Here is a 27,787-nt window from a genome sequence, read left to right as displayed (position 1 = left end):
ACAAACGCAAAAAAACAAAAAGACAAACGCAAAAAGACAAACGACAAACGCAAAAAAAACAAAAAAAAAAAACAAAAAGACAAACGACAAAAGCAAAAAGACAAAAGAAAAAACAAACGCAAAAAGACAAACGACAAACGCAAACGCAAAAAGACAAAAAGACAAACGACAAACGCAAAAAAAAAAAAAGACAAACACAAAGCAAAAAGACAAACGACAAACGCAAAAAGACAAACGACAAACGCAAAAAGACAAAACGACAAAAAGACAAACGACAAACGCAAAAAGACAAACGACAAACGCAAAAAGACAAACGAAAAAAAAAAAAAAACGACAAACGCAAAAAGACAAAAACAAACGCAAAAAGACAAACGACAAACGCAAAAAAACAAACGACAAAAGCAAAAAGACAAACGAACAAACGCAAAAAGACAAACGACAAACGCAAAAAGACAAAAGACAAACGACAAAACGCAAAAAGACAAACGACACAAAGACAAACGACAGACGTGACAAACGTAAAAAGAGAAAAGACAAAAAGACAAACGACAAACGACAAACGCAAAAAGACAAACGACAAACGAAAAAGACAAAGACAAACGCAAAAAGACAAAAAAGACAAAAGACAAAAAGAAAAAGACAAACGACAAAAAGACAAACGACAAACGCAAAAAGACAAACGACAAAAAAAACAAAAAGAAAAAAAACAAAAAAAAAAAAAAAAAAAAAAAAAAAAAAAAAAACAACAAAAAAGACAAAAGCAAAAAGCAAAAAGACAAACGCAAAAACAAAAAAAAGACAAACGCAAAAAGACACAAAAAAGACAAACGACAAAAGACAAACGACAAAAAGACAAAAAGACAAACGACAAACGACAAAAAGACAAACGACAAACGCAAAAAGACAAACGACAAAAAGAAAAAAGACAAAAACAAACGCACAAACGACAACGCAAAAAGACAAAAGACAAACGCAAAAAGACAAAAAGACAAACGAAAAACGCAAAAAGACAAAACGACAAAAGCAAAAAAAAAAAAAAAAAAAAACAAAAAAAAAAAAAAAAAAAAAAAAAAAAAAAACAAAAACAAAACGACAAACGGAAAAAGACGAAAGACAAACGCAAAAAAGACAAACGACAAACGCAAAAAAAAAAACGACAAACGACAAACGCAAAAAGACAAACGAAAAACGCAAAAAGACAAAAGAAAAAAACAAAAAAACAAAAAAAACAAACGACAAACGCAAAAAGACAAACGACAAACGCAGAAAACGACAAACAAAAAACGACAAATGCAAAAAAAAACGCAAAAAACAAACGAAAAAAGAAAAACAAAAAACGACAAAAGACAAACGCAAAAAAAAGACAAACGACAAACGCAAAAGACAAACAAAACGACAAACGCAAAAAACAAAAAGACAAACGAAAAACAAAAAAGACAAAAACAAAAACACAAAAAGACAAACGCAAAAAACAAAAACAAAAAGACAAAAGACAAAAACAAAAAAACAAACGAAAAACACACAAAAGACAAACGACAAACGCAAAAAGACAAACAAAAAACAAAAAACAAAACAAAAAAAAAAAGACAAAGACAAAAAAAAGACAAACGCAAAAAGACAAACGACAAACGCAAAAAGACAAACGACAAACGCAAACGACAAACGACAAAAGCAAATAGACAAACGACAAAAGCAAAAAGACAAACAAAAAACGAAAAAACACAAACAACAGCAAAAAAAAAGACAAAAAAAAAACGCAAAAACCCAAAAAGACAAGCCAAAAACACAAAAAGAAAAAGAACAAAGCCAAAAATCAAAGAGAAAAACAAAACAAAACAAACAAAAAAGAGAAAAAACAAAAGAAAACAAAAAAATAAAAAACAAAAAAAAAAAAACAACAACAAACGCAAAAAAAAGACAAACGACAAACGCAAAAAGATAAACGACAAACGACAAACGCAAAAAGACAAACGACAAAAGCAAAAAAAAAAGACAACGACAAACGAAAAGAGAGAAGCGACAAACGCAAAAAAAAAGAAAAACACAAAAAGAAAAACGACAAAAGCAAAAAGAAAAACGAAAAACGCAAAAACAAAAAGACAAACGAAAAACGCAAGAAAAACAAAAAAAAAAAACAAAAAAGACAAAAAAACAAAAGACAAAAAAACAAACGACAAACGCAAAAAACAAACGACAAAAAAGACAAAAAGAAACCAAGACAAACACAAAAAGACAAACGCAAAAAGACAAAAAGACAAACGAAATGCAAACGCAAAAAGACAAAAGACAAACGCAAAAAGACAAACGACAAACGACAAACGACAAACGACAAACGCAAAAAGACAAACGACAAAAAGAAAAAGAAACGACAAACGCAAAAAGACAAAAGAAAAGACAAACGAAAAAAAAAGAAAAAAGACAAAAGAAAAAGAACAACGACAAAAAAAAAAAAACAAACGACAAACGACAAAAAACAAACGACAAACGACAAAAAAGACAAACGACAAAACGACAAAACACAAAACGACAAAACGCAAAAAGACAAAAAACAAACGCAAAAAGACAAACAACAAACGCAAAAAGACAAAAGACAAACGAAAAAAGACAAAAGACAAACCACAAACGCAAAAAGACAAACGACAAACGTAAAAAGACAAACGACAAACGCAAAAACGACAAACAAACGACAAACGCAAAAAAAAACAACGACAAAACGACAAAAGACAAAGACAAACGCAAAAAAACGACAAACGACAAAACGCAAAAAACAAAAACGACAAAAGCAAAAAACAAACGACAAACGCAAAAAAAACAAAACAACAAAAAACAAACAACAAACAAAAAACAACGAAAAAAACAAACGCAAAAACGAAAAAGACAACGACAAAAAAAAAACAAAAACGACAAACGCAAAAGACAAACGACAAACGCAAAAAGACAAAAAGACAAACGCAAAAAGACAAACGAAAAACGACAAAAGACAAAAAGACAAACGACAAAAAGACAAACGACAAAAGAAAAAAGACAAACGACAAAAGCAAAAAGACAAAAGACAAAAGACAAAAAAAAGACAAAAAAAGCAAAAACACAAAAGACAAAAAAAACGACAAAAAGACAACGCAAAAAGACAAACGACAAACGCAAAAAAAAAAAAGACAAACGCAAAAAGACAAGCGACAAAAACAAAAAAGACAAACGACAAACGCAAAAAGACAAAAAACAAACGACAAAAGAAAAACACAAACGACAAAAACAAAAAGACAACAAACAAACAACAAACACAAAAACACAAAAGACAAACAACCAAAGACAAAAAGACAAAAACAAAAAACAAAGGAAAAAGACAAACGCAAAAACAAAAAAGACAAACGCAAAAAAACAAAAAAGACAAACGCAAAAAGACAAACGACAAACGCACAAAAGACAAAAGATAAACGCAAAAACACAAACGACAACAAAAAAAGAAAAAAACAAACGCAAAAAAAAAAAACAAAAAACGACAAACCAAAAAGAGAAACGAAGCAAAAAGAAAAAAGGCACACGCAAAAAAACAAAAAACAAAAACAAAAACAAAGAACAAAAAAAACGACAAAAAAACGAAAAAAGACAAAAACGAAAAACACCGCAAAAAGACAAACGACAAACGCAAAAACGCAAACGAGACGACGACCGCAAGACAAACGACAAACGCAAAAAGACGAAAAGACAAAAACAAAAAGACAAACGCAAAAAGAAGACAACCGTAAAAACGACGAACACGGAAACAAAAAGACAAACGCAAAAAAAACAACACAAAACGACAAAAGACAAAAAAAACAAAAACACAAACGACAAACGCAAAAAGACAAAACACAAAAACGAAAAAAGACAAACGACAAAAGCAAAAAGACAAAAGACAAACGAGAAACGAAAAACGACAAACGACAAAAGACAAAAAGACAAACGACAAAAAAAAAAAAAACAAACGAAAAAAGCAAAAAGACAAAAGACAAAAAGCAAAAAGACGAACAACAACAGCAAAAAAACAAACGACAAACGCAAGACAAACGACAAACGACAAACGCAAAAAGACAAAAGACAAAAGCAAAAAAGACAAACGACAAAAGCAAAAAGACAAAGACAACAAACGCAAAAAAGACAAACGACAAACGCAAAAAGACAAAAGACAAACGCAAAAAGACAAAACAAACGCAAAAAGACAAACAACAAACAAACAAAAAAACCAAAAACACAAAAAACCAACGCAAAAAAACAAAGAGAAAACAAACAAACGCAAACGAAAAAAGCAAAAACACAAAAACAAAAACGAAAAAAACGCAAACGACAAAACAAAAAAAACAAACGACAAAAAGACAAAACAAACGCAAAACGACAAACGCAAAAAGACAAACGACAAACGCAAGACAAACGACAAACAAAAGACAAAAAGACAAACGACAAACGCAAAAAGACAAACGACAAACGCAAAACAAACGACAAACGACAAACGCAAAAAGACAAACGACAAACGCAAAAAAACAAACGACAAAAAGCAAAAACAAAACGACAAAAGCAAAAAACAAACGACAAACGCACAAAAACAAACGACAAACGCAAAACGACAAACAACGACAAACGACAAACGCAAAAAGACAAACGACAAACGCAAAAACGACAAAAGACAAAAAAAAACGAAAACGACAAACGACAAAAAGCAAAAAAACAAAACGACAAAAAGCAAAAAACGACAACGACAAAAAACAAAAAAAAAACACAACGACAAACGCAAAAAAGACAAACGACAAACGCAAAAAGACAAACGACAAACGACAAACGCAAAAAGACAAATGACAAAAGACAAACGCAAAAATACAAACGACAAAAGACAAACGCAAAAAGACAAAAAACAAACGACAAACGAAAAAAAACAAACGACAAACGCAAAAAGACAAACGACAAACGCAAAAAGACAAACGACAACCCAAAAAGACAAATGACAAAAGCAAAAAAATGAAGGGACAAAAAAACAAAACAAAACAAAAAAAAAAAGAAGAAACAAAAAAACAAAAAAAAAAAAAAAAAAAACAAAAAAAAAAAAAAACGAAAAAAAAACAAAACGACAAAAGAACGCAAACGAAAAACTCAAAAAGACAAACGACAAACGCAAAAACGAAAACGCAAACGACAAAAAAAAACGACAAACGACAACGCAAAAACAAAACGACAAAAACAAAAAAAGACAAACGACAAAAAACAAAACGACAAAACGGACAAACGCAAAAAGACAAAAAACAAACGCAAAAAGACAAACGACAAACGCAAAAAGACAAAACGACAAACGCAAAAAACGACAACAAACAAACGCAAAAAAAAAGACAAAAACGCAAAAAAACAAAACGACAAACGCAAAAAAACAAACGACAAACGCAAAAAAACAAAAAAACGACAAACGACAAAAAAAGACAAACGACAAAACAACAAAAGACAAAAAAGACAAACGCACAAAAGACAAACGACAAACGCAAAAAGACAACGCAAAATGACAACACAAAAAGACAAATGACAACCGCAAAAAGACAACCGAAAAAGGCAAAAAGACAAACAAAAAACGAAAAAAGAAAACCAACAAAAACAAAAAGAACAAACGACAAACAAAAAAAAAACGACAAACGCAAAAAACACAAACGACAAACGCAAAAAAAAAAAAACGACAAACGCAAAAAAACAAACGACAAACGAAAAAAGAAAAACGAAAAAAGACAAACGAAAAACAAAAAAACGACAAAACGCAAAAAGACAACAGAAAAAACAAACAAAAAACGACAAAATAAAAAAAGACAAACGACAAAAGCAAAAAGACAAACGACAAAAGCAAAAAGAAAAAAGACAAATGCAAAAAAGACAAACGACAAACGCAAAAAAAGAAAAAACAAAAAAAAAAAAAAACAACGACAAACGCAAAAAAAAAAAAAAAACAACGCAAAAAAAACAACAAAACGACAAACGACAAACGCAAAACGACAAACGACAAACGCAAAAAGACAAACGACAAAAAAAAAAAAAAAACAAACGCAAAAAACAAAACGCAAAAAGACAAACCACAAACGCAAAAAGACAAACGCAAAAAGAAAACGCAAAAAGACAACACAAAAAGACAAACACAAACGCAAAAAGACAAACGACAAACGCAAAAAAGACAAACGACAAACGCAAACGCAAAAAAACAAACGACAAACGCAAAAAAGACAAAAAAACACAAACGCAAAAAGACAAAAAACACAAACGCAAAACACAAAACGACAAACGCAACAAAAACAAACGACAAAAACGACAAACGACAAACGACAAACGCAAAGACAAACGACAAACGACAAACGGAGAAGCAAAAAGAAAAAGCAAAAAGACAAAAGACGACAAACAAACAAAAAAAGCAAAAAGACAAACAACAAAAAAAAAAGCAAAAAAACAAACGAAAAAAAAAAAAAAGACAAAAGACAAAAAAAAAAAAAACAAAAAACAAACGCAAAAAGACAAACGACAAACGAAAAAAGGCAAAGCAAAAAGACAAACGACAACGCAAAAAGACAAACGACAACGCAAAAAGACAAACAAACGACAAAAAAAAAACGCAAAACGAAAAAAAAAAAAACAAACAAAACGACAAAAAAAGAAAAAACGAAAACGCAAAAAAAACAAACGACAAAACGCAAAAAGACACAACGACAAACGCAAAAAGACAAACGACAAACGCAAAAAAAACAAAAGACAAACGCAAAAAAAACAAACGACAAACGCAAAAAAAAAAGACAAACGACAAACGACAAACGCAAAAAGACAAACGACAAACGCAAAAAGACAAACGACAAACGCAAAAAGAAAACGACAAACGCAAAAAAAAAGACAACCGACAAACGCAAAAAGACAACAACAAAAGCAAAAAGACAAACGACAAATGCAAAAAAACAAAACAAAACAAACGAAAAACGCAAAAAGAAAAACGAAAAACGCAAAAAGACAAACGACAAAAGCAAAAAGACAAACGACAAAAGACAAACGCAAAAAGACAAACGACAAACGCAAAAACGCAAAAAGACAAAAGACAAAAGACAAACGACAAACGCAAAAAGACAAACGACAAAAGCAAAAAGACAAACGACAAACGCAAAAAGACAAACGACAAAAGCAAAAAGACAAAAACAAACGCAAAAAGACAAACGACAAACGCAAAAACGACAAACGACAAACGCAAAAACGACAAACGACAAACGAAAAAAGACAAACGACAAACGCAAAAAGACAAACGACAAACGACAAACGAAAAACGACAAACGACAAACGAAAAAAGACAAACGACAAACGCAAAAACGACAAACGACAAACGCAAAAAGACAAACGCAAAAAGACAAAAGACAAAAGACAAACGAAAAAAGACAAACGCAAAAAGACAAACGAAAAACGCAAAAAGACAAACGACAAACGCAAAAAGACACGACAAACGACAAACGCAAAAAAAAGACGAACGACAAACGCAAAAAGACGAATGACAAACGCAAAAAGACGAACGACAAACGCAAAAAAAAAACGACAACGCACAAAAACGCAAAAACGACAAAAAGCAAAAAACAAACGCAAAAAAAAACAAACGACAAAACGCAAAAAAACGACAAAAACAAAAGCACAAAAAAAAACGCGACAAAAAAAAAAACAAACGCAAAAAAAAAACGACAAACGGAAAAATTAAAAACGAAAAACGCAAAAAAACAAAACAAACGAAAGAAAGAAGACGCAAAGACAAAAGCGGCAAGGCAAAAAAACAAACGCAAAAAGACAAACGACAAACGCAAAAAGACAAACGCGCAAAAAGACAAACGCAAAAAGACAAACGACAAACGCAAAAAGACAAACAACAAACGCAAAAAGACAAACGACAAACGAAAAAAGACAAACGACAAAAAAAAAACAAACGACAAACGCAAAAAGACAAAAGACAAACGAAAAAGACAAACGAAAAAAGACAAACGACAAACGCAAAAAGACAAACGACAAACGCAAAAAGACAAAAAAAAAAAGAAAAAAAAAAAAAAAAAAAAAGAAAAAAAAAAAAAAAAACAAAAAAAAAAAACAAACAAAAAAAAAAACAAAAAAGAAAAAAGAAAAAAACGACGCAAAAAGACAAACAACAAAAAAAGACGCAAAAAGACAAAACGACAAAAAAAAAGACAAACGAAACGCAAAAAGACAAACGACAAACGAAAAAAGAAAAAAGACAAAAAAAAAAAAACAAACACAAAAAGAAAAACGACAAACGACAAACGCAAAAAGACAAACGCAAAAAAAAAAAAACAAAAAGAAAAAAAGACAAACGACAAAAAAAAACAAAACACAAACGCAAAAAGACAAACGACAAAACAAAAAAAAACAAACGACAAACGCAAAAAGACAAACGACAAACGCAAAAAGACAAACAAACGCAAAAAGACAAACGACAAACGCAAAAAGAAACGACAAACGCAAAAAGACAAACGACAAACACAAAAAGACAAACGACAAACGCAAAAAGACAAACGACAAACGCAAAAAGACAAACAAACGCAAAAAGACAAAAAAAGACAAACACAAACGCAAAAAGACAAACAACAAACGCAAAAAGACAAACGAAAAACGCAAAAAGACAAACGACAAACGCAAAAAGACAAACGAAAAACGCAAAAAGACAAACGACAAACGCAAAAAGACAAACGACAAACGACAAACGACAAACGCAAAAAGAAAAACGACATACGACAAATGCAAACAAGCCAAACGACAAACGCAAAAAGATAAACGCAAAAAGACAAGCGACAGACGACAAACGCAAAAAGACAAAAGACAAACGAAAAAAGACAAACCACAAAAGAAAAAAACAAACGACAAAAGCAAAAAGACAACGACAAACGCAAAAAACAACGACGCAAAAAGACAAAAACAACGCAAAAAGACAAAAACGACAAACGCAAAAAGACAAAACGACAAAACGCAAAAAGACAAACGACAAAACGCAAAAAGACAACGACAACGCGCAAAAACAAACGCAAACGAAAAACAAAAAACAAACGACAAAAAAAAAACAACAAACGCAAAAAGACAAAAAACAAACGCACAAAGACAAAAGACAAATGACAAACGCAAAGAGACAAGCGACAAACGCAAAGAGACAAACGACAAACGCAAAGAGACAAACGACAAACGCAAAAAGACAAACGACAAACGCAAAAAGAAAAACGACAAACGCAAAAAGACAAACGACAAAAACAAAAAGACAAAAAAGCAAAAAAGACAAGCGAAAGACGCAAAAACACAAAAGACAAAAGAAAAACGAAAAAAGAAAAACGACAAATGCAAAAAGAAAACGACAAAAGAAAAACGACAAAAGACAAAACGACAAAAGACAAACGCAAAACGCAAAAAGAAAACGGACGCTAAAAGAAGACGAACACAAAAAGACAAACGCAAAAAGACAAACGCAAACGCAAAAACGCAAAAACAAACGCAAAAAACAACAAAAAAAAACGCAAACGACAACGCACAAAAAACGACGCAACGCAAAAAACGACAAACAAAAAACGACAAAAAGAAAAACGCAACAAAGCGCAAAAAACAAAACAACAAACGCAAAACGCAAAACGACAAACGCAAAAAACGCAAAAAAACAAACGACAAACGCAAAAAAACGACAAAAAAAAACACACAACGACAAAAACACAAAAAGAAAAACGGACAAACGCAAAAAGACAAACGACAAAGGCAAAAAAAAAAAAACGACAAAAACAAAAAAAAAAGGACAAACAAAAAAAGACGAAAGAAAAACGCAAAAAGACAAACGACAAACGACAAAAAGACAAACGCAAAAAGACAAACGAAAAACGCAAAAAGACAAACGACAAACGCAAAAAGACAAACGACAAACGCAAAAAGACAAACGACAAACGCAAAAAAACAAACGACAAAAAAAAAAAAAAACAAACAACAAACGCAAAAAGACAAAAAACAAACGCAAAAACAACAAACGACAAACGCAAAAAGACAAACAAACGAAAAAGACAACCGCAAAAACGAAAACGACAAACGCAAAAAGACGACAAAAAAGACAAAAAGACAAACGCAAAAAGACAAACAACGACGCAAAAAGACAAACGACAACGACGCAGAAAGACGACGCAAAAAGACAACCAAAACGACAACGCAAAAAGACAAACGAAAACAAAAAGACGAAAAAAAAAAAAAAACGACAAAAAAAAAGAAACGACGAAACGCGCAAAAAGACCGACAAACGCAAAAAGACGAACGACAAACGCAAAAAAACGCAAAAAACGACGCAAAAAAGACAAAACGACAAACGCAAAAAGACAAAAAAACGAAACGACAAACGCAAAAAAACCGACGAACGCAAAAAACAAACGACGAACGCAAAAAAGACAACGACAACGCAAAAACACGAAAACGCAAAAAGACGAAACAAAAAAAAACGAACGAAACGCAAAAACGACGACGAACGCAAAAACACGACGAACGCAAAAACACGACGAACGCAAAAGAGAAACGACGAACGACAAACGAACAACGACAGAACGCAAAAAGACGAACGAACGCAAAAAGACGACGAACGCAAAAAAACCACGAACGCAAAAAAACGACGAACGCAAAAACCAAAAAAACAAAAAGACAACGACGAACGCAAAAAACAAAACAAAAAAAACAAAACGAAAACGCAAAAAACGACAACGACAAAAACGACAAACGACAAAAAACAAACGCACAAAACGAAAACGAAAAAAAACAAACGACGAAAAAAAAAAGACAAACAAACGACAACGCAAAAACAAACAACACGAAAAAAAACGACAAAAAAAAAAAAACGACAAAAAAAAAAGAAAAAAAACCGCAAACGACAAAACACAAAAAAGACAAACGACAAACGCAAAAAGACAAACGACAAACGCAAAAACAACGACAAAAAAAGACAAACGACAACGCAAAAAGACAAACGACAAACGCAAAAAGACAAACGACAAACGCAAAAAGAAAAACAACAAACAAAAAAAAAAAAACAAAAAACGAAAAAAGAAAAACAAAAAAAACAAAAAAAAAACCAAAAAAAGAAAACAACAAAACAAAAAGACAAAAAACCAAACGACAAACGCAAAAAGACAAAAAAACGCAAAAAAAAACAAACGCAAACGCGCAAAAAAAAAACGACAAAAAAGAAAACCGACGCAAACACCAAAAAGACGCGACAAACGCAAAAAAAAAAAACGACGAAAAAAAACACGAAAAAAACGACGACGCAACAAAAAAAACGACGACGCAAAAAGAAAACGAACGCAAAAACGACGAACGCAAACCGCAAAAAGACGACAAACGACAAAAAACAAACGACAAAAAGACAAACGCAACGCAAAAAGACGACGAACGCAAAAAGACAACCGACAAAACGCAAAAAGACAAACGAACGCAAAAAACGACGAACGCGCAAAAACGACGAACGAAACGCAAACAAACGCAAACGACAAAAGACAACCCGACGCAAAAACCGACGAAAACGCAAAAAGACAAACGCAAAACCAAAAAGACTAACGCAAACGCTAAAAGAGAAAGAAAGCAAAAAGACGACGAATGCAAAAGGACAAAAGCAAAAATGTCAATGAACGAAAAAGGATGACGAACGCCAAAAGACGACGAATGCAAAAGACGAACGCAAAAAGAGACGAACGCAAAAAGACGACGAACGCAAAAAGACGACGAACGCAAAAAGACAAACGCAAAAAGACGACAAACGGAAAAAGACGGCGAACGCAAAAAACGACAAACGCAAAAAAACGACAAACGCAAAAAGACAAACACAAAAAGACGGCGGAAACGCAAAAAGACAACGAACGCAAAAAGACGCCGAATGCATAAAGATGAAATACGCAAAAAAACGACGAACGCAAAAAAACGACGAACGCAAAAAAACGACGAACAAAAAAAAACAACGAACGCAAAAAAACGACGACAAACGCAAAAAGACGACAAACGCAAAAAAACGACGAACGAAAAAAGACGACAAAAAAAAAAACGACAACGAACGCAAAAAGACGACGAACGCAAAAAGACGACGAAACGCAAAAAGACAACGAACGCAAAAAGACGAACGCAAAAAGCAAAAAAACGACGAACGCAAAAAGACGACGAACACAAAAAGACGAACAAACGCAAATAAGACGATCGAACGCAAAAAACGACGAACGCAACAAACGACAAAACCCAAACCCGAAACCCGAACAACGCAAACGACGAACGCAAAACGAACCGAACGCAAACGACACGAACCCGCAAAAAGACGACGACGCAAAAAACCGAACGACCCGAAACGCAAAAACAACGACGAACCCAACAAAACACGAAAAAAACGCGAACAAAAACACGAACGCAAAACCGAACGAACGAACGAAAACGACGAACCAAAACGACGACGAACGAAAAAAAAAACCCGAACCCAAAAAAAAACGAACGACGAACGCACGACGCGAAAAAACGACGAACGAACCCGAACCCGAACGCAAAAAGAACCCGACAAACGCAAAAAAAAACGACCCCAAAAAACGACGAACGCAAAAACGAACGAACGCAAAAAAACCCGAACACGCAAAAAAACGACGAACGCAAAAAAACGAAACACGAACGCAAAAACCCACGAACGCAAACCCAACAACCCGAACCGAAAAAGACGAACGAACGAAAAAAACCGACGCGCAAACCCGAACACAAAACGAACCCAAAAAGAAAACGAACCGACGCACGAACCCGAACGACGAACGCAAAAAAGACCCGAACGAACGAAAAAGAAACCGAACGCAAAAACCGAACGACAAACGCAAAAAAACGACGAAACGCAAAAAGACACGACGAACCGCAAAAAAGACCGACGCGAACCCGAAAAAAACGACGACCACAAAAAACGACGAAACACGAACCGAACGACAAAACAAAAAAACAACGACGAACGCAAAAAGACGAACGCAAAAAGAACGACGAACGCAAAAAGACGACGAACGCAAAAAAACGACGAACGCAAAAAAGACGACGAACGCAAAAAGACGACGAACGCAAAAAGACGACGACGACCACGCAAAAAACGACGAACGCAAAAAGACGAACCCGAACCCAAAAACGACGACGAACCCGCAAAAGAACGACGAACGCAAAAACACCCGAAACCGAAAACCGAAACCGACGCGAACCGAACGACGAACGCAAAAAAAACCGAACCCGAACGCAAAAAGACAAACCCGACGACGCAAAAACGACGACGAACGCAAAAAGACGACGAACGCAAAAAGACGACGAACGCGAAAAGACGACGAACGCAAAAAGACGACGAACGCAAAAAGACGACGAACGCAAAAAGACGACGAACGCAAAAAGACAACGAACGCAAAAAGACGACGAACGCAAAAAGACGACGAACGCAAAAAGACGACGAACGCAAAAAGACGACGAACGCAAAAAGACGACGAACGCAAAAAGACGACGAACCCAAAAAGACGACGAACGCAAAAAAACGACGAACGCAAAAAGACGACGAACGCACGAAAAGACGACGAACGCGAAAAGACGACGAACGCAAAAAGACGACGAACGCAAAAAGACCCCACGCACGAAAAAAGACCCGAAACGCAAAAAGACGAACCCGAAACCCGAAAAAGACCCGAACGACGCAAAAACCGAACCGAAACCAAAAAGACGAACCCCGCAAAAACCCGAACGCAAAACCCCGACCCGAACGCAAAAAGACGACGAACGCAAAAACCGAACCCGAAAAACGAACGACGAACGCAAAAACCGAACGCCGAAAACCGACGAAACCAAAACCCGAACCAAAAAAACGACAAAAACCCGAACCCGAACCCGAACCCGAAACCGACGAACCCGAACCGAACCCGAACGCGAAAAAACGACGAACCCGAAAAAAACGACGACCGAAAAACGACGAACCGAACCAACGACGAACCCGAAAACGACGACGAACCCAAAAAAAACCCGAACCCGAACCCGAACCCGAACGACGAACGCGAAAACGACGACGAACCCAAAAAGACGAACCCGAACCCAAAAAACCCGAACCCAAAAAGACCCGAACAAAAAAACGACGAACCGAAAGAACCCGAACCCGAAAAAAGACGACCGAACCGAAAAGACCCCGAACCGCAAAAACCCGACGAACGCGAAAAGACGACGACGAACCCGAAAGACACGAACCCGAACCCGAACCCGAACGAACCCGAAAAGAACCCGAACCCGAACCCGAACCGACGAACAAAAAGACCCGAACCCAAAAAGACGACCGAACCCGAAAGACCGAACCCGAAAAAAACCCACGAACGAACGAACCCGACCCGAACGCAACCCGAACCGAACCGAACGCAAAAAACCCCGAAACCGACCGAACCCGAACCCGAACCCGAACCCGAACGAAACCCGAACCCGAAAAGACGAACGAACGCAAAAAAGAACGACGAACCCAAAAAAGACGAACCCGAACCCAAAAAAGACGACGAACCGAAAAAGACCCGAACCAAAAAGACGAACCCGAAAAAAACGACGAACCCAAACCGAACCCGACCGAACCCGAACGACGCGAAAAACCCGAACCCGAACCCGAACCCGAAACCCGAACCCGAAAAACGACGAACGCAAACCGACGAACCCGAAAAAAGACGACGAACGCAAAAAGACGACGAACGCAAAAAGACGACGAACGAACCCCGACGACGAACCCGAAAACGACCCCGAACCCAAACCCGAAAACCCGAAACGCGAACCCGAACGACGAACGCAAAAAAAAGACGACCCGCGAAAAAACGACGAACGCAAAAAGACGACGGACGCAAAAAGACGACGAACGCAAAAAGACGACGAACGCAAAAAGACGAAGCACGCAAAAAGACGACGAAAGCAAAAAGACGAAGAAAGCAAAAAGACGACGAACCCAAAAAGACGACGAACGCCGAAAACGACCCGAACCCGAAAAAACGACGAACCCGACGACCGACGAACCCAAAGACGAACGACGAACGCAAAAAACCCGACCGCAAACCCGAACCGACGAACAAAAAACGACCCGAACGCAAAAAACGACGAACCCAAAAACGACGAACGCGAAAAAAAGAACGACGAACCCAAAAACGACGACGAAAAAACCCGAACCCGAACCCGACGACGAACGCAAAAAAACGACAAACAAGAAAAGACGACCTCAAAAAGACGACGACCGCCAATAGACGACAAACGCAAAAACGACGAACGCAAAAAGACGACGAACGCAAAAAGACGACGAACGCAAAAACAGACGACGAACGCAAAAAGACGACGAACGAAAAAGACGTCCAACGCAAAAAGACGCAAAAAGACGACGAACGCAAAAAGAACGACGAACGCGCAAAAAGACGACGAACGCGAAAAGACGACGAACGCAAAAAGACGACGAACGCAAAAAGACGACGAACGCAAAAAGACGACGAACGCAAAAAGACGACGAACGCAAAAAGACGACGAACGCAAAAAGACGACGAACGCAAAAAGACGACGAACGAAAAAAGACGAACGAACGCAAACAGACGACGAACGCAAAAAGACGACGAACCCAAAAAGACGACGAACGCAAAAAGACAAACGCATAAAGACGACGGACGCAAAAAGACAACAAACGCAAAAAAGACGACGAACCCAAAAAGACGATGAACGCAAAAAGACAAACGCAAAAAGACGACGAACGCAAAAAGACAAACGCAAAAAGACGACGATCGCAAAAAGACAAACGTAAAAACACGACAACCCAAAAAAGAAAAAAGACGACGAACCCAAAAACACGAACACCACAAAAAAACGACGAAACAAAAAAAAGCACAAACGCAAAAAAACGACGAACCCAAGAAGACGACGAACGCAAAAAAACGACGAACCAAAAAAACAACTAAACACACAAAAAACAGAACAAAACAAAAAGACAAAACACCAAAAACGAAGAGAACCCAACGAACAACACCAAACACAAAAACACGACCAACGCAAAAAGACATCGAACCCAAAAAGACGGCGAACGCAAAAAGACGACGAACGCAAAAAGAAGAAGGAACGCAAAAAGAAGACGGAGGCAAAAAAGACGACAAAAGCAAAAAGACGACGAACCAAAAAAGAAAAACGCAAAAAGACACCGAACGGAAAAAGACGACGACCGACGAACCAAAAAGACGATGAACGCAAAAACGACGACGAACGCAAAAAGACGACGAACGCAAAAAGACGACGAACGCAAAAAGACGACGAACGCAAAAAGACGAAGAACGCAAAAAGACGACGAACGCAAAAAGACGACGAATGCAAAAAGACGACGAACGCAAAAAGACGACGAACGCGAAAAGACGACGAAAGACGACGAACGCAAAAAGACGACGAACGCAAAAAGACGACGAACGCAAAAAAACGACGAACGCAAAAAAAACGACGAACCCAAAAAGACGACGAACGCAAAAAGACGACGAACGCAAAAAGACGACAAACGCATTAAGACGCCCGAACGCAAAAAGACGACGAACGCAAAAAGACGACGAACGCAAAAAGACGACGAACGCAAAAAGACGACGAACGCAAAAAGACGACGAACGCAAAAAAACGACGAACGCAAAAAAACGACGAACGCAAAAAAACGACGAACGCGAAAAAGACGACGAACCCAAAAACGACGAACCCGAAGACGACGAACGCGAAAAAAACCCGAACCCGAAACCAACGAACCCGAACCCAAAAAGACGACGAACCCGACGACGAACCCGAACGACGAACGCGAACCCGAACCCGAACGCAAAAAAAGACGACGAACGCGAAAAAACCGACGAACGCAAAAAGACGCCGAACGCAAAAAGACGACGAACGCAAAAAGACGACGAACGCAAAAAGACGACGAACGCAAACAGACGACGAACGCAAAAAGACGACGAACCAGCAAAAAGACGACGAACGCAAAAAGACGACGAACGCAAAAAGACGACGAACGCAAAAAGACGACGAACGCAAAAAGACGACGAACGCAAAAAGACGACGAACGCAAAAAGACGACGACGCAAAAAGACGACGAACGCAAAAAGACGACGAACGCAAAAAGACGACGAACGCAAAAAGACGACGAACGCAAAAAGACGACGAACGCAAAAAGACGACGAACGCAAAAAGACACCGAACGCAAAAAGACGACGAACGCAAAAAACCGACGAACGCAAAAACGAACCGCACGACGAACCCGAAAAAGACGAACGAACGCAAAAAGACGACGACGCAAAAAACCCGAACCGAACCCGAAGACGACGAACGCAAAAAACCCGAACGAAAAAAAAACCCGAACGCGAAAAAACACGACGAACGCAAAAAGACGACGAACGCCGAAAGACGACGACCCGAAAAAACCGACCGAACGCAAAAAACGACCCGAACGAACGAACAAAAAACGACGAACGCAAAACCGAAACGACGAAAAAGAACGAAAAGAAAAAGACCCGAACGCAAAAAGACGAACGAACGCAACGAACCGAAACGAACGAAAACGACGACAAAACGACGAAAACGCAAAAAAAAACCCGAACGCAAAAAAACGACGACGAACGCAAAAAGACGACGAACCGAAAAAGACGACGAACGCAAAAACGACGAACCACGCAAAAAGACGACGAAAACGCAAAAAAACGACGACGAACAAAAAAGAACGACGAACGCGAAAAAACCCGAACCGCAAAAAACGACGAACGCAAAAAAACGACGAACGCAAAAAGACGACGAACGCAAAAAGACGACGAACGCAAAAACGACGACGAACGCAAAAAACCCGACGAACCCGAACCCGAACCCGAAAAACGAACGCAAAAAACGAACCGAACCCAAAAAGACGACGAACGCAAAAAACATGACGGACGAAAAAAGACGACGAACGCAATAAGACGCCGAACGGATAAAGACGCCGAACGCATAAAGACTACGAACACAGAAAGACGACGAACGCAAAAAGACGACGAACGCAAAAAGACGACGAACGCAAAAAAACGACAAATGCAAAAAACGACGACCGCAAAAAGACGACGAACGCAAAAAGACGACGAACGCAAAAAGACGACGAACGCAAAAAGACGACGAACGCAAAAAGACGACGAACGCAAAAAGACAAAAAAAAGACGACGAACGCAAAAAGACGAAGAACGCAAAAAAACGACAAAAAAAAGACGACGAAACGCAAAAAGACGACGAACGCAAAAAAACGACGAACGCAAAAGACGACGGAACGCAAAAACCGAACGCAAAAAACGACGAACGACAAAAAAAGACGACGAACGCAAAAAAACAACAACAGCAAAAAGGCGACGAACGAAAAAAGAAGACAAACGCGTAAGACGAAGAACGCAAAAGGACAAACGCAAAAAGACGACGAACGCAAAAAGACGACGAACGCAAAAAGACGACGAACGCAAAAAGACGACGAACGCAAAAAGACGACGAACGCAAAAAGACGACGAACGCAAAAAGACGACGAACGCAAAAAGACGACGAACGCAAAAAGACGACGAACGCAAAAAGACGAAGAAACGCAAAAAGACGACGAACGCAAAAAGACGACGAACGCAAAAAGACGACGAACGCAAAAAGACGACGAACGCAAAAAGACGACGAACGCAAAAAGACGACGAAAGCAAAAAGACGACGAACGCAAAAAAACGACGAACGAAAAAAAACGACGAACGCAAAAAAACGACGAACGCAAAAAGACGACGAACGCAAAAAGACGACGAACGCAAAAAGACGACGAACGCAAAAAGACGACGAACGCAAAAAGACGACGAACGCAAAAAGACGACGAACGCAAAAAGACGACGAACGCGAAAAGACGACGGAGCGAAAAACGCAAAAAAACGACGAACGCAAAAAGACGACGAACGCAAAAAGACGACGAACGCAAAAAGACGACGACGAACGCAAAAAGACGACGAACGCAAAAAGACGACGAACGCAAAAAGACGACGAACGCAAAAAGACGACGAACGCAAAAAGACGACGCAACGCAAAAAGACGACGAACGCAAAAAGACGACGAACGCAAAAAACGACGAACGCAAAAAGACGACGAACGCAAAAAGACGACGAACGCAAAAAGACGACGAATGCACGAACGCAAAAAGACGACGAACGCAAAAAAAACGACGAACGCAAAAAGACGACGAAAGCACAAAGACGACGAACGCAAAAAGACGACGAACGCAAAACGAAGAAGAACGCAAAAAGACGACGAACGCAAAAAAAAGAAGAAAGAAAAAAGACGACGAACGCAAAAAGACGACGAACGCAAAAAGACGACGAACGCAAAAAACGACGAACGCAAAAAGACGACGAACGCAAAAAGACGACGAACGCACAAAAAAACGACGAACGCAAAAAGACAACAAACGCAAAAAGACGACGAACGCAAAAAGACGACGAACGCAAAAAGACGACGAACGCAAAAAGACGACGACGCACGCAAAAAGACGACGAACGCAAAAAGACGACGAACGCAAAAAGACGACGAACGCAAAAAGACGACGAACGCAAAAAGACGACGAACGCAAAAAGACGACGAACGCAAAAAGACGACGAACGCAAAAAGACGACGAACGCAAAAAGACGACGAACGCAAAAAGACGACGAAACGCAAAAAGACGACGAACGCAAAAAAACGACGAACGCAAAAAGACGACGAACGCAAAAACGACGACGCAAAAAGACGAAACGCAAAAAGACGACGAACGCAAAAAGACGACGAACGCAAAAAGACGAAGAACGAAAAAAAACGACGAAAACAAAAAAACGACGAACAAAAAAAGACAAAAAAAACACGAAAATGCAAAAAGACGACGAACGCAAAAAGACGACGAACGCAAAAAGACGACGAACACAAAAAAACGACGAACGCAAAAAGACGACGAACGCAAAAAAACGACGAACGCAAAAAGACGACGAACGCAAAAAGACGACGAACGCAAAAAGACGACGAACGCAAAAAAACGACGAACGCAGAAAAGACGCTGAACGCAAAAAGACGACGAACGCAAAAAGACGACAAACGTAAAAAGACGACGAACGCAAAAAGACACGAACGCAAAAAGACGACGAGCGCAAAAAGAACGACGAACGCAAAAAGACGACCGAATGCAAAAAAACGACGAACGCAAAAAGACGACGAACGCAAAAAGACGACGAACGCAAAAAGACGACGAACGAAAAAAGACGACGAACGCAAAAAGACGAAACGCAAAAAGACGACGAACGCAAAAAGACGACGAACGCAAAAAGACGACGAACGCAAAAAGACGACGGAACGCAAAAAAACGACGAACGCAAAAAGACGACGAACGCAAAAAGACGACGAACGCAAAAAGACGACAAACGCACAAAGACGAAACGCAAAAAAACGACGAACGCAAAAAGACGACGAACGCAAAAAGACGACGAACGCAAAAAAAACGACGAACGCAAAAAGACGACGAACGCAAAAAGACGACGAACGCAAAAAAACGACGACGAACGCAAAAAAACGACGAACGCAAAAAGACGACGAACGCAAAAAGACGACGAACGCAAAAAGACGAAGAACGAAAAGACGAAAAACGCAAAAAGACGACGAAAAAAAGACGACGAACGCAAAAAGACGACGAACGCAAAAAAAAGACGAACGCAAAAAGACGACGAACGCAAAAAGACGACGAACGCAAAAAGACGACGAACGCAAAAAGACGACGAACGCAAAAAAAACGACGAACGCAAAAAAGACGACGAACGCAAAAAGACGACGAACGCAAAAAGACGAACGCAAAAAGACGACGAACGCAAAAAGACGACGAACGCAAAAAAACGACGAACGCAAAAAGACGACGAACGCAAAAAGACGACGAACGCAAAAAACGACGAACGCAAAAAGACGACGAACGCAAAAAGACGACGAACGCAAAAAACGACGAACGCAAAAAGACGACGCGAACGCAAAAAGACGAACGACGACGCAAAAAACGACGAACGCAAAAAACGACGAACGCAAAAAGACGACGAACGCAAAAAGACGACGAACGCAAAAAGACGACGAACGCAAAAAGACGACGAACGCAAAAAGACGACGAACGCAAAGAGACGACGAACGCAAAAAGACGACGAACGCAAAAAGACGACGAACGCAAAAAGACGACGAACGCAAAAAGACGACGAACGCAAAAAGACGACGACCGCAAAAAGACGACAAACGCAAAAAGACGACGAACGCAAAAAGACGACGAACGCAAAAAGACGACGAACGCAAAAAGACGACGAACGCAAAAAGACGACGAACGCAAAAAGACGACGAACGCAAAAAAACGACGAACGCAAAAAGACGACGAACGCAAAAAGACGACGAACGACAAAAAGACGACGAACGCAAAAAGACGACGAACGCAAAAAGACGACGCAAAAAGACGCAAAAAGATGCCGAACGCAAAAAGACGACAAAAAAAAGACGACGAACGCAAAAAGACGACGAACGCAAAAAAGACGACGAACGCAAAAAGACGACGAACGCAAAAAGACGACGAACGCAAAAAGACGACGAACGCAAAAAGACGACGAACGCAAAAAGACGACGAACGCAAAAAGACGACGAACGCAAAAAGACGACGAACGCAAAAAGACGACGAACGCAAAAAGACGACGAACGCAAAAAAAGACCAAACGAAAAAAACGAAGAAACCCAAAAAAAGACCAAACGAAAAAGACAACGAAACAAAAAAAACCACGAACGCAAAAAAACGACGGAACCAAAAAAACGACAAAAGCAAAAAAACGACGAAAAGCAAAAAAAAGACGACGACGGACGCAAAAAAGACGACGAACGCAAAAACGACGACGACGCAAAAGACGACGAACGCAAAAAACGACGACGCGCAAAAAGACGACGACGCACGCAAAAAAACGACGAACGCAAAAACACGACGAATGCAAAAAAGACGACGAACGCAAAAAGACGACGAACGCAAAAAGACGACGAACGCAAAAAGACGACGAACGCAAAAAGACGACGAACGCAAAAAGACGACGAACGCAAAAAGACGGCAAACGCAAAAAGACGACGAAACGCAAAAAGACGACGAACGCAAAAAGACGACGAACGCAAAAACGACGACGAACGCAAAAAGACGACGAACGCAAAAAGACGACGAACGCAAAAAGACGACGAACGCAAAAAGACGACGAACGCAAAAAGACGACGAACGCAAAAAGACGACGAACGCAAAAAGACGACGAACGCAAAAAGACGAAGAACGCAAAAAGACGACGAACGCAAAAAGACGACGAACGCAAAAAGACGACGAACGCAAAAGGACAAATGCAGAAAGATGAACAAGCGCAAAAAAAACGACGAACGCAAAATGACGACAAACGCAAAAAACGACGAACGCAAAAAGACGACGAACGCAAAAAGACGACGAACGCAAAAAGACGACGAACGCAAAAAGACGACGAACGCAAAAAGACGACGAACGCAAAAAGACGACGAACGCAAAAAAAACGTTCGAAACGTCTTTTTGCGTTCGTCGCCTTTTTACGTTCGTCGTCTTTTTGCATTTGTTGTCTTTTTTCGCAAAAAACGACGAACGCAAAAAACGAAAAGACGAACGCAAAAAACGACGAACGCAAAAAGACGACGAACGCAAAAAGACGACGAACGCAAAAAGACGACGAACGCAAAAAGACGACGAACGCAAAAAGACGACGAAAGCAAAAAAACGACGAACGCAAAAAGACGACGAACGCAAAAAGACGAAACGAACGCAAAAAGACGACGAACGCAAAAAGACGACGAACGCAAAAAAACGACGAACGCAAAAAGACGACGAACGCAAAAAGACGACGAACGCAAAAAGACGACGAACGCAAAAAGACGAACGCAAAAAGACAAAAAGACGACGAACGCAAAAAGACGACGAACGCAAAAAGACGAACGAACGCAAAAAGACGACGAACGCAAAAAGACGACGAACGCAAAAAGACGACAAAAAGACGACGAACGCAAAAAGACGACGAACGCAAAAAGACGACGAACGCAAAAAGACGACGAACGCAAAAAGACGACGAACGCAAAAAGACGACGAACGCAAAAAGACGACGAACGCAAAAAGACGACGAACGCAAAACGACGAACGCAAAAAGACGACGAATGCAAAAAGACGATGAAACGCAAAAAGACGACGAACGCAAAAAGACGACGAACGCAAAAAGACGACGAACGCAAAAAGACGACGACGAACAAAAAGACGACAAAAAGACGACGACGCAAAAAGACGACACGACGACGAACGCAAAAAGACGACGCACGCAAAAAGACGACGAACGCAAAAAGACGACGGACGCAAAAAGACGACGAACGCAAAAAGACGACGAACGCAAAAAAAAGACGACGAACGCAAAAAGACGACGAACGCAAAAAGACGACGAACGCAAAAAGACGACGCAAAAACACGACAAAAAAAGACGACGAACGCAAAAAAACGACGAAAAAACGACGACGAACGCATAACGACGACGAAAGCATAAAGACTAAGAACGCAAAAAGACGACGAAAGCAAAAAGACGACGAACGCAAAAAGACGATGAACGCAAAAAGACGACGAACGCAAAAAACGACGACGAACGCAAAAAGACGACGAACGCAAAAAGACGACGAACGCAAAAAGACGACGAACGCAAAAAGACGACGAACGCAAAAAGACGACGAACGCAAAAAGACGACGAACGCAAAAAGACGACGAACGCAAAAAGACGACGAACGCAAAAAGACGACGAACGCAAAAAGACAACGAACGCAAAAAGACGACGAACGCAAAAAGACGACGAACGCAAAAAAGACGACGAAAAAACGACGAACGCAAAAAGACGACGAACGCAAAAAAGACGCCGAACGCAAAAAAGACGACGAACGCAAAAAAGACGACGAACGCAAAAAGACGACGAACGCAAAAAGACGACGAACGCAAAAAGACGACGAACGCAAAAAGACGACGAACGCAAAAAGACGACGAACGCAAAAAGACGACGAACGCAAAAAGACGACGAACGCAAAAAGACGACGAACGCAAAAAGACGACGAACGCAAAAAGACGACGAACGCAAAAAGACGACGAACGCAAAAAGACGACGAACGCAAAAAGACGACGAACGCAAAAAGACGAACGAAAAAAGAGGACGAATGCAAAAAAACGACAAACGAAAAAAAGACGACGAACGCAAAAAGACGACGAACGCAAAAAGACGACGAACGCAAAAAAACGACGAACGCAAAAACGACGAACGCAAAAAGACGACGAACGCAAAAAGACGACGAACGCAAAAAGACGACGAACGCAAAACGACGACGAACGCAAAAAGACGACGAACGCAAAAACACGACGAACGCAAAAAGACGACGCAAAAAGACGACGAACGCAAAAAGACGACGAACGCAAAAAGACGACGAACGCAAAAAGACGACGAACGCAAAAAGACGACGAACGCAAAAAGACGACGAACGCAAAAAGACGCACGCACGCAAAAAGACGACGAACGCAAAAAGACGACGAACGCAAAAAGACGACGAACGCAAAAAGACGACGAACGCAAAAAAACGACGAACGCAAAAAGACGACGAACGCAAAAAGACGACAAACGCAAAAAGACGACGAACGCAAAAACGACGACGAACGCAAAAAGACGACGAACGCAAAAAGACGACGAACGCAAAAAGACGACGAACGCAAAAAGACGACGAACGCAAAAAGACGACGAACGCAAAAAGACGACGAACGCAAAAAGACGACGAACGCAAAAAGACGACGAACGCAAAAAGACGACGAACGCAAAAAGACGACGAACGCAAAAAGACGACGAACGCAAAAAGACGACGAACGCAAAAAGACGACGAACGCAAAAAGACGACGAAAAACGAACGAAAAAAGACGACGAACGCAAAAAGACGACGAACGAATAAAGACGACGAACGCATAAAGACGACGAACGCATAAAACGACGACGAACGCAAAAAGACGACGAACGCAAAAAGACGACGAACGCAAAAAGACGACGAACGCAAAAAGACGCAAAAAGACGAACGAACGCAAAAAGACGACGAACGCAAAAAGACGACGAACGCAAAAAGACGACGAACGCAAAAAGACGACGAACGCAAAAAGACGACGAAAGAAAAAAGACGAGGAACACAAAAAAAACGACGAACGCAAAAAAACGACGGACACAAAAAGACGACGAACGCAAAAAACGAACGCAAAAAAACAAACGCAAAAAAACGACGAACGACAAAAAGACGACGAACGCAAAAAGACGACGAACGCAAAAAGACGACGAACGCAAAAAGACGACGAACGCAAAAAGACGACGAACGCAAAAAGACGACGAACGCAAAAAGACGACGAACGCAAAAAGACGACGAACGCAAAAAGACGACGAACGCAAAAGACGACGGACGCAAAAAGACGACGAACGCAAAAAGACGACGAACGCAAAAAAACGACGAACGCAAAAAGACGACGAACGCAAAAAGACGACGAACGCAAAAAGACGACGAACGCAAAAAGACGACGAACGCAAAAAACGACGAACGCAAAAAGACGACGAACGCAAAAAGACGACGAACGCAAAAAGACGACGAACGCAAAAAGACGACGAACGCAAAAAGACGACGAACGCAAAAAGACGACGAACGCAAAAAGACGACGAACGCAAAAAGACGACGGAACGCAAAAAGACGACGGACGCAAAAAGACGACGAACGCAAAAAGACGACGACGCAAAAAGACGCAAAAAAACGACGAACGCAAAAAGACGACGAACGCAAAAAGACGACGAACGCAAAAAGACGACGAACGCAAAAAGACGACGAACGCAAAAAGACGACGAACGCAAAAAGACGACGAACGCAAAAAGACGACGAACGCAAAAAGACGACGAACGCAAAAAAACGACGAACGCAAAAAGACGACGAACGCAAAAAGACGACGAACGCAAAAAGACGACGAACGCAAAAAGACGACGAACGCAAAAAGACGACGAACGCAAAAAGACGACGAACGCAAAAAGACGACGAACGCAAAAAGACGACGAACGCAAAAAGACGACGAACGCAAAAAGACGACGAACGCAAAAAGACGACGAACGCAAAAAGACGACGAACGCAAAAAGACGACGAACGCAAAAAGACGACGAACGCAAAACGACGACGCACGCAAAAAGACGACGAACGCAAAAAGACGACGAACGCAAAAAGACGACGAACGCAAAAAGACGACGCACGCAAAAAAACGACGACGCAAAAAGACGACGAACGCAAAAAGACGACGAACGCAAAAAGAAGGACGAACGCAAAAAGGACGACAAACGCAAAAAAGACGACGAACGCAAAAAGACGACGAACGCAAAAAGACGACGAACGCAAAAAGACGACGAACGCAAAAAGACGACGAACGCAAAAAGACGACGAACGCAAAAAGACGACGAACGCAAAAAGACGACGAACGCAAAAAGACGACGAACGCAAAAAGACGACGAACGACAAAAAGACGACGAACGCAAAAAGACGACGAACGCAAAAAGACGAACGAAGGCAAAAAGACAACGAACGCAAAAAGACGAACGAACGCAAAAAGACGAAGAACGCAAAAAGACGACGAACGCAAAAAAACGACGAACGCAAAAAGACGACGAACGCAAAAGACGACGAACGCAAAAAGACGACGCAACGCAAAAAGACGACGAACGCAAAAAGACGACGAACGCAAAAAGACGACGAACGCAAAAAGACGACGAACGCAAAAAGACGACGAACGCAAAAAGACGACGAACGCAAAAAGACGACGAACGCAAAAAGACGACGAACGCAAAAAGACGACGAAAGCAAAAAGACGACGAAAGCAAAAAGACGACGAACGCAAAAAGACGACGAACGCAAAAAGACGACGAACGCAAAAAGACGACGAACGCAAAAAGACGACGAACGCAAAAAGACGACGAACGCAAAAAGACGACGAACGCAAAAAGACGACGAACGCAAAAAGACGACGAACGCAAAAAGACGACGAACGCAAAAAGACGACGAACGCAAAAAGACGACGAACGCAAAAAGACGACGAACGCAAAAAGACGACGAACGCAAAAAGACGACGAACGCAAAAAGACGACGAACGCAAAAAGACGACGGACGCAAAAAGACGACGAACGCAAAAAGACGACGAACGCAAAAAGACGACGAACGCAAAAAGACGACGAACGCAAAAAGACGACGAACGCAAAAAGACGACGAACGCAAAAAGACGACGAACGCAAAAAGACGACGAACGCAAAAAGACGACGAACGCAAAAAGACGACGAACGCAAAAAGACGACGAACGCAAAAAGACGACGAACGCAAAAAGACGACGAACGCAAAAAGACGACGAACGCAAAAAGACGACGGACGCAAAAAGACGACGAACGCAAAAAGACGACGAAAGAACGCAAAAAGACGACGAACGCCGAACGCAAAAAGACGACGAACGCAAAAAGACGACGAACGCAAAAAGACGACGAACGCAAAAAGACGACGAACGCAAAAAGACGACGAACGCAAAAAAAGACGACGAACGCAAAAAAAGACGATCGACGCAAAAAGACGACGAACGCAAAACGACGACGAACGCAAAAAGACGACGAACGCAAAAAACGAC

At 40.2% G+C, this 27,787-nt stretch overlaps 1 protein-coding gene across 1 annotated transcript in view; it reads left to right on the top strand.

The window, feature by feature from the left end:
- Positions 1–5,563: 5,563 nt before the first annotated feature.
- The window catches only part of LOC129698453 (splicing regulatory glutamine/lysine-rich protein 1-like), a gene marked incomplete at its 5' end in the record, with an annotated part of 23,216 nt that continues 992 nt past the window's right edge, over positions 5,564–27,787 (top strand). The window contains 4 exons of the mRNA XM_055637599.1: positions 5,564–5,617; positions 7,037–7,151; positions 17,244–17,326; positions 20,794–20,912. Coding sequence (XP_055493574.1) covers positions 5,564–5,617; positions 7,037–7,151; positions 17,244–17,326; positions 20,794–20,912 — 371 coding nt within the window. The remainder of the gene's footprint in view (positions 5,618–7,036; positions 7,152–17,243; positions 17,327–20,793; positions 20,913–27,787) is intronic.

The sequence above is a fragment of the Leucoraja erinacea genome, chromosome 6 (assembly GCF_028641065.1).
Source record: "Leucoraja erinacea ecotype New England chromosome 6, Leri_hhj_1, whole genome shotgun sequence".
NCBI classification, from domain to species: Eukaryota; Metazoa; Chordata; class Chondrichthyes; order Rajiformes; family Rajidae; genus Leucoraja; species Leucoraja erinaceus.
This window is presented reverse-complemented; position numbering and strand designations above follow the sequence as displayed.